This window comes from Malus sylvestris, chromosome 15 (assembly GCF_916048215.2).
Source record: "Malus sylvestris chromosome 15, drMalSylv7.2, whole genome shotgun sequence".
NCBI lineage: Eukaryota > Viridiplantae > Streptophyta > Magnoliopsida > Rosales > Rosaceae > Malus > Malus sylvestris.
The window spans coordinates 42,861,716-42,870,849 of NC_062274.1; the positions used below are offsets into that span (position 1 = coordinate 42,861,716).

At 36.0% G+C, this 9,134-nt stretch overlaps 1 protein-coding gene across 2 annotated transcripts; it reads right to left on the reverse strand.

The window, feature by feature from the left end:
- Positions 1 to 1,018: 1,018 nt before the first annotated feature.
- On the reverse strand, positions 1,019 to 4,968 carry LOC126604439 (beta-1,3-galactosyltransferase 7-like). Of its 2 annotated transcripts, none has more exons than XM_050271690.1 (11): positions 4,744 to 4,968; positions 4,508 to 4,607; positions 4,361 to 4,419; positions 4,019 to 4,230; positions 3,862 to 3,925; positions 2,992 to 3,064; positions 2,779 to 2,899; positions 2,608 to 2,695; positions 2,375 to 2,500; positions 1,768 to 1,877; positions 1,019 to 1,586 (listed from the first exon to the last, which is right to left on the reverse strand). In XM_050271690.1, the coding sequence occupies exons 1-11, from the start codon at positions 4,833 to 4,835 to the stop codon at positions 1,438 to 1,440; spliced, it is 1,194 nt and encodes a 397-aa protein (XP_050127647.1). In that variant the 5' UTR covers positions 4,836 to 4,968; the 3' UTR covers positions 1,019 to 1,437. The 2 variants fall into 2 exon arrangements, with proteins under 2 accessions (XP_050127647.1, XP_050127648.1); XM_050271691.1 differs by having other exon boundaries at positions 4,508 to 4,604; positions 4,744 to 4,963.
- Between the last annotated feature and the right edge of the window lie 4,166 nt (positions 4,969 to 9,134).

Consider the following 9,134-nt stretch of genomic DNA (forward strand, 5'->3'; position numbering starts at 1 on the left):
CAACCTTTGTGAAGGCTCCCTCTTGTGTGTTTATTTTGACTCATGTATATGTACATATTTGTAGCTTATCGGGGATATCAATAAATAAGCTTTCCTTCATTTCAACGTATTGTGTTAAATACACCAAAGCCTTCTTCGCTAAGTTCTTTGAATTTTCTTTTGTTGAAGCTTGTATGTTGAAGCTTTCTGAGTGGAGCATGTAGGTTGGGGTAGTGTTCCCTTAATTTCCCGAGTGAGGAAAACTTCTTGGTTGGAGACTTGGAAAATCCAAGTCACTGAGTGGGATCGGCTATATGAATCTTAGAACGCCATTGTGCTCGATCCTGTGTCATGTCCTTCGTTAGATCCAAGTACTCTAAGTCTTTTCTTAGAGTCTCTTCCAAAGTTTTCCTAGGTCTTCCTCTACCCCTTCGGCCCTGAACCTCTGTCCCATAGTCGCACCTTCTAATCGGAGCGTCAGTAGGCCTTCTTTGCACATGTCCAAACCACCGTAACCGATTTTCTCTCATCTTTCCTTCAATTTCGGCTACTCCTACTTTACCCCGGATATCCTCATTCCTAATCTTATCCTTTCTCGTGTGCCCACACATCCAACGAAGCATCCTCATCTCCGCTACACCCATTTTGTGTACGTGTTGATGTTTCACCGCCCAACATTCTGTGCCATACAGCATCGCCGGCCTTATTGCCGTCCTATAAAATTTTCCCTTGAGCTTCAGTGGCATACGGCGGTCATACAACACGCCGGATGCACTCTTCCACTTCATCCATCCAGCTTGTATTCTATGGTTGAGATCTCCATCTAATTCTCCGTTCTTTTGCAAGATAGATCCTAGGTAACGAAAACGGTCGCTCTTTGGTATTTCTTGATCTCCGATCCTCACCCCTAACTCGTTTTGGCCTCCATTTGCACTGCTAAATTTATAAACTAATTTTTGTAAACTAAATGATATAAAAGTTGATAGTTCTATTACTTTAGTATTGATTAACATGTTAATTTCGTATTGATGACACCTCATTTGGTCTGCAAATTTAGTACACTTACTCTTCATGACAATAGAAATTACAAGGTCTAAAGTATCTCTTGACACATGTTGAGCCCCTTAGGGTCTGTTTGGATGGAGAATTTGTTGGCTAAGATGATAAACAACATCAATTGAAAATGTCACTGCTTCTGCTCGGGCTACAACTGACTCCCACATCAGAAGAAAACAATTCGATCCTAAGTAAAACTAGAGGGGTCAATTTGAATAAATACCCCTTTACCCTCCACATATATGTACAATCAGAAGTATCTTTGAACACCTACAGCTCTCAGGTTGAAGAAAAAAGTTGAAGAAATCAGTGCCTTAGACATCATGCCGATCAGATCCATGTGCACTATCTCCTACACTCTCAAGAAGATTGTTGGCTGAACTTGATACAACGTGATCCGATTTAGAATAATGAACTCCAAACAGCTGCATCCCCTTCACCACACTTCTCATGAACAGATTTAATCCTTTCCACCGACTTGCAGATACCACTGCAGCTCCAATCAAATGATGCAATACACATATTACCTGCCTGTGCCTTCCACTCACAATCTGCAGACCATTCAACTAAACTATAAATACCCCAGCAGCAATGGACAAAATTATGAAATTTATACGTTGCAAACATGCACCAAATGCCATTGCTAATACCAAACTGCATTTCTTTGTTTTTTCTCCTTAGATTTGGATGCAAAACCTTCACTAATAACATATTTGTTTCAAAAAACAGTACCTGGTGGTGTACGACAGCACATATTGCGTTCATCAATGTGTTCGACTTCAAGACCAATAAACCATGAACCAAGTGACACGTCTTCATTGGCATACTTATGCAATATGGGCCTGCAATAAAAAACAGGATGTCCCAGAACTCTATCACGTCTTGCAAAAAGTAACACGTGAAAATTTTAAAACCATAGTTACCACCTTAAAAACTTGCAGATTTTATTAAATATGAACCCATGGATTAATCCCATTTAGACATGCAGGGGGTGAGAACTGACAACACCGCTGCTTTCAGGCCATTAATTTGATTCAGATCCATATCATCAATTCTCATATTTTTGCGATTTCACAAAACATTTTTTAATGGTTAAAGACAAATCCAGACTTGTTTTTCTTTTCTTCTCTATTACCAAAGCTAGGATAAAAGATGTTTGCAAACTTCAATGTTTTAGAGTATTTTTGCTGACGCAGGTCAACCATACAATGCATTTCCTATCTCCAACACAAATATGTCAAGTCTCAAAATCTAGTCCAAGATGCTTAATGTAGTAGCAGACAAGGTTAATATAACTTATATTTGAAGAAATAGAAAAGATGAACTGATGTATCCTTACTGGTTAATGGAGACATATGTAGCAAGATCCCTTGAGATTGCATAAATCTGTCCAGTTGCATGCCGGAAGTATTTGTTTCCCTCCTCTCCAAACTTCCAATACTCTGGTTCATGGTACTTCACATTCCTAGAGAGTAAAGAAACATAAAAAGATCAATATCTCCTCCCTGAAGGCACATATAACTTGAAGAGTAACATTATCTCTCATTGTTATAAATGCATCAGGACAATTACTTTTGGGCAAGAACAGGTCCAGATTTCATACACCCGATGTAGACTCTAGGTTTTGAACGGTGACGGGCAAGAGTTGTAGCTAGCATACCTGCAAGCAAAGCATGTAAGGCATTCATCCTTGGTAACAAATTGTAATAGTTAAAGATAAAGAAATGCAGCAGCGGTGCATACCTAAATTGACATGTACATCATCATCCACCTTGACATAAAAATCAGCATCCCATTGTGCAACTGCTGTGGTGAAGAAAACTTTCGTTTTGGCAGACAATTCATGATAACCTTCAACGTGTTCCTAAAGTGCAAAACAAGAATGAGACCGAATTCCTTACTGAATTGTCTTAACAGTAGTTGCACATATACAAAACTTTATGTCCGCTCTCTTACCAGCCTGAGGAAATCATTATGTTGAGCATCTTCTGAATCAATGGCTCTATCTAAAATGCTGTTGGATGTTGCACTGTACGAATGAGGCAGATACCACTCAGGTCAGTTTCAGAAAGAAAACAGAACACCATTCAATAACGTATCCTAGGGTTGTGTACGATGGTTAGAAGAAATAGGAATGCTATGGCATCTATTCGTATGTATAATTTATCCTTTATCCTCCATATTCATTCTTTTCGCACAAGAAAAAAAATGGCACGTCATTATTACATCAGAATGGTTAGACACAATATGAGGCCCGACATTACCAGTAGGACACACAGTGACCAGTACACGATAACATTAGCAAAAAAAAAAAATGAAGAACTAAGTTGCAAGTTTCAATATCTCGAATGTTGATAAAAACTGAAGTAAGAGGAATGTCTGATGCAGAACAAACCCACAAAAATGAGCTATGAGTAGATCATATTAAACGTGGTAAAATGTTTTAGTTTGTTTTTTTTTTTTTGGTCAATAAAAATGTTTTAGGTTAGCAAAAGAACAAGTGTGAACTAAGCTGCATGCCTAAATTTCTAAGTTATGACTTAAAGATTAAAGTAAGGGTGGCATGTGGTACAGAACATGTTACTGCTAAATGAGCAGTTTATTGTTACCGGACATTTTACCACACCACAGAGTGACTGTATGAATAAATTCACTTAATTACTTAGACATGTTAGAGGAGTACTGCCTTATCTAAACAATATTCTACTATCTATGAAGAAGTATCAAAATTTCATGGGAGATGGGCACATGCATATGTCAAAATTGCCTCATCAAATTTCACTTCATAGGCTGTAATTTGATGATCTAAATGTAACTTTTCCATACCTGTGGCCAATCATAAAACGGATAACTATCCCCTTCTCGCGCTCCAACTGCAGTAGCTTTTCCCCTGGCGAACAATTCAGACGTATTCAGCAAGCAGGCCCACAGAAACAAAAGATCTTGTTTACACTTATAAAGTAGAATACATAGCTTATAGTACCTTGAGGCATCCAAGTCTCTCTAACTGAATCTCGCCTCCTTCTACTACTAAAAGCAGTATTAATTCCAATAACAATAAACGCTTTCTTTCTCGTCGAATTGTCCTTAGACAACTGCGAGTTGGAGGTGGAGCCACCGGAGTCCTCCATCTCCTGTGAACTCCGAGCTGCCGCCAATTCCATCTGAATCGACGCCATCTGCTTGTCTAGAGATCTGGCACGCCCCAGCAAAAGTCACAAGAAAGTAGCCAAATTTTCAGTACAAAGTACAAATTCATACAACCCCAACAAAAACAAAATATCCCAAGTAAAAAAAAAACAAGAGCTCAAGTGTTTGCACTCACTGAATTGATTCATGGGTTTTGTAGATTTCGTCCATCACGTTCTTATCATGTCCATGCTTCTATAAATAGCAACAAATTTTTTTTATTGAATAGTCAAATTTAACCAAAAGGGTATGTAATTAGAGAGCAATTAATTAAAATGACCACCTTCTTAGTTGCGCAATCTTCGGAGACGATTTGAAGCTCTTGCTCTTGGCGACGAATCGAAATTAGCTGACCGTTGGATTCAGGTGCTGCCCACATTCTGCTACCATAAAAAATCCAAAACCCATAATTCGTCTCAGCACTAAAAGCTAGAGAGAGAGAGAGAGAGAGAGAGAGAGAGAGAGAGAGAGATTGCAATTGAACAAAAACCCATAACCTGGGTAAGCTGGAAATGTTACCTGCCGGTGATGAGCATCCCCAGAAGGAAAGCAGGGATGCAGAAGATGGGAATCCATGTTGCGGAGATCTTCTTGGAGTTTCGGCTCTTCATTTCTTCTCTCTGCGTTTTTAGAGAGGAAGTGGTGACGAACCTGATTGTGAATGAGAGAGACGGTGAGAATTTATAGGTGGAATTTCGAAAGAGAGAGAGGTTTGAATTTTCTTTTGAATTTTAGGCCTGTTGGGGTCCATGTGTATTGTGTACGCTTGAATCTTCGGACAGCCAAAAAAATATAGAGTTCGGCAACGACTTTTTGCAAATTTATGCGAATTCGTGTCTGCTTGTGTGGCCATTGCTGGCTTTCGTCTCAAGTCGCCGTCTCTCCGCGCCAGTTACGCCACCGGTCAAGAGTCGAGGATCCCGTTTTTTAACTCGGATGCGTTACGTCCCGTCCAGTTTGGAAACCCGACCCCTTTTTTGGCTTCTTCTGAAGCGGCTGAATCAAACAGCCACCGTGGCCTGCCTCATTTCGAAACGTTGAATAAATAAATAAAACTACTTTTGGTTTGTACTTGACAAGAAAAGCGATAGTGATTTTTCTTAATAAACAAGAACAATTGTATTTGATAAGGGCTGCAAGTTGGAATGGTATTTTCGATTCCTCAAGTATAATTTTTGAATCCGTAAATTTCGAATCTGAATATCTTCGAAAAATTAGATGGAAATTGGAATGCATCTAGATTCCGAAAATTCCGATTTTTCAATTCGAAGTTTTCTAAACTTATTTCGATAAAATAAAAACTTTAGAAATATTCTGATATTTTTAATGTTATCTACTCATCATATACTTAAAATCAACTTATGCATTTTGTTGTTAGTTTTGGATACAGTTTATTCATTGTTTTTCTATTCAAAATAGAGTCATGTCTGTCTTCATTTTGAGGACTTATGAGGACCAAATGCATATTAATCATAAGATTATGTTAGTTTAGATTCAAGACTTAAAATATTTGACAACTTAAAAGAATGGTAAAAAAACATGTATATATTTAAGGGAACTTTAACGAAAAGCTCCCGGTACTGTTCACTTTAACGAAAAACCATATTTTTACACTAAAAAGTCAATCATGGTACTATTCATTTTACCCTTTATTTTGTCCTTATCATTAAAACTCAAAATTTTCAAGTCATTTTCATTAGTTTTCCTTAAGGGGGTTAAGCATACCAGTATACTACAAAATTAATTGAATTTATACATAAACATATACCAAATATTAAGAAAGAACAATACATTGCATGTATAAAAAAGTTGGAGAATATTCAAAAACTTCAAATATATGATTTTCCGAAGTATGTTCTGAAATTTTCGAGATTACTACAATTTTGAAATTTTCGAATATGTCGAAAACTCTAAATTTGAAACTTGTGATACGATGCGATTCGATTATGAAATTTTGGAACGAAAATTAGAAACGTTGTTTCCAATCCGATTTTTGTGAAGACACTCCTATATCCAACAAGAAAAAAAAAAGAACAATCATAGGGGTTGTCTATCACTACATTCTTTAGTGACCAATTAAGTGATTTAGAGATAGTTTGTACAAACCAGCTTAATGAGTAATCCAAAACTCAGTGTTCGAGGGATTTCGTGCTTAGACTCCAGAGTTTTAAATTCTAGGTTCATGTACGTTAGTATGAAGCATGTGTCCACTCCAATTAAATGTTAATAACTCATTTAGTTTCAAAATTATGGTAATAGTTCGGTCATATAGCTCACGGTAATTAATTTGGCAACATCTACAAATACAAATAGATAACATGTTCTTTCAATTTGTAGATTGCGATATGATGTGAGCAGCTTATATCTATGGATGATTGATGGCTTGCATGATGTTTATATTCATGATTTTGTTCGTTAAAAAAAAAAACATGATGTTGGGCTTTGGATACGGATGAAGCAACATATGTAGAACTATTTTATTACCACGTAGCATTTTGATTTAAAAATGTAATATTATGTGGCAAGAAACTTATATGTGACAATTCAATTAGGATGTCATAATGACCATGTACTCATTCATGTATATAAGCCTTCTCCAATACTATGGGTTATGATTTAGTTCATTGAGTGCAATAGAAAATAAGGAAAACTAATGAAAAGAGCTTGAAAACTTTGAGTTTTAACAATAAAGACAAAATAAAGGGTAAAATGAATAGTACCAGGTTTGACTTTTTAGTGTAAAAATGTGGTTTTTCGTTAAAGTAAACAGTACCATGACTTTTCGTTAAAACTCCCTAGAAAATAACGGACCTTTCTCATTTCTATTTTCTTCCTCTTTACTTGCATGTTACAATCAACGTAGTATAATGACTCTCCATTGGTCAGAATTTGTATATGGTTCGGTTTATCGTACAAGTATGTAAGAGAGATGCAAGAGGCGTCTAATTAAGTTATTTATAAGTATGCATTGTTGCACTCAAAGTACGTGTTCGATTCTCCCTCACTAATATTTTTTTTAAATATTATTATCAAGTACGAAACCATTACAATAATTTAGAGAAGGGAAAGTTTTGAATTCCGGAACGCATAGATGGAAACCTAATTCTATCAACTAGGATATTGAATCACATGCAAAATAATTCTTTTTGACAAACTATAGGATAATTTACATTAAACTATGAATGATAGGATAATTTACATTAAACTATGGGGAGTGCAAAAACGAATGCTCTTAACCAACTGAATTACAAGCTACTTGCAAACTAAGAAAAACAAAAAATAAAATTACAGAGAGATAAACTTCCATTTGCAATCTGGATCTTTACTTGATGATAACAATATTATTTATGGTGCCATTATTCCTACTTCTGCAGCTATGCATTTACACTTTTCCCCTACGTGGGAAGTGGCTTCCGTTGATGAATGGTTATAATGGTGGTCCTTATGACTTGTGAGTTATTAGGCGTATGGAATGGTACACATACTAGGGGCTTACTATTCAAGGTGGCATCTAAGCTTAGTTTCAAGTTTGTACAAACACTACCTTTCATGTACAAAATGGCATATACTATCTCATCAATTGACTAAAGGGTTAGTTTACTATTAATGTGCTTTAAAAAAAAATGTTTCAGTTGTGCTGTGAGAATAAACAGCTGTAAGATAAGTTATTCAGTGTTTGGTAAACTTTTTTTTTTTGTAAAAGTGTTTTTAACAAAAAAAAAAAAAAACAGTGTCCGAGTGTTTGTTAAACTTTTATATAAATTGCTGTGAATATGTTAAGTGACTGAAAAATATATGATATTTAATGTGATGTAATAATTGTCAAAGACAATAATGTAAGGTCAGAGATTGTAATTTTGTAAAATATGTAGGTGACACACCCTGACCTAGGATGTCCACCTGGACTCCGTATCGAGTTGTGATAGTCGACATCAGAAGGGTGACAAAGCCATAAAGTGTAGTGATGTAGAAAATGTGAATAAATTTAAATCTAAAAATGCCTAAATATAAGAGTGCACTGGTGAGCGGGAATGAACCAATTTCACACGTGATGTCAAAGAATACGCAAAGTACAGTAAAGTAAGATGAGAATTATACCATTGAAGGTAATCTCCAATAATAAGATTTGCCAAGAATCCTTGCCTATGCGAAATTTCAACTGTTACAACATGGATGGGTGAAAAATAAGGGTGAGTGGGCCTGAAAATAAAGTTTTAATAAAACCTTTCTGAAAAATTATAACCCCTCGTCATAAAACAAGTATAGTTTCTAAAATATATATACTACGTATAGTAAGAAAATACCTACTGTAGCCTGCAAAATCCCAAGAATTCAATACGACATAATAATTCGTAAATAAGTGCATGACGTCCGTAATTATATAATCTTGCATAAGCAAACATATAATATCGAGTACTCATCGACACATGCTGACACACGAGTTCATGCAAAGATATTCATGAATAAGACTGGGTGCAACAATGATATACGCTCTAGTACTACAATCACGTGAAGACTGGTGTTATGTGCAGCACATACGAGTCCTAATTGCCTATAGCAATCTAGGACATGACTGACACCTACAATGGATCCAAAGTGTGGGTACGGTGTGATGTGCACATACACGTGAAAGACTGGCATTGGCACAGGCGAGTACTAACACCGGTGCATCAAACGATAAGCAGATAACGTAAACATAATCATGCCACAGTAATTTGATAATTCTAGTCAACATATCATTATTCATAGCCGTAAATTTAGCTAAAGCATTTCGTAAGATTTATAACAATTTACTAATTCTCATTGTTACGCCATCTACAATAAATGTTAATTTAATTACGTCAGTCATATTGAAAAAATTCATTACTAGATGTTTATATGGAAACTAAACATATATATATGTATATATC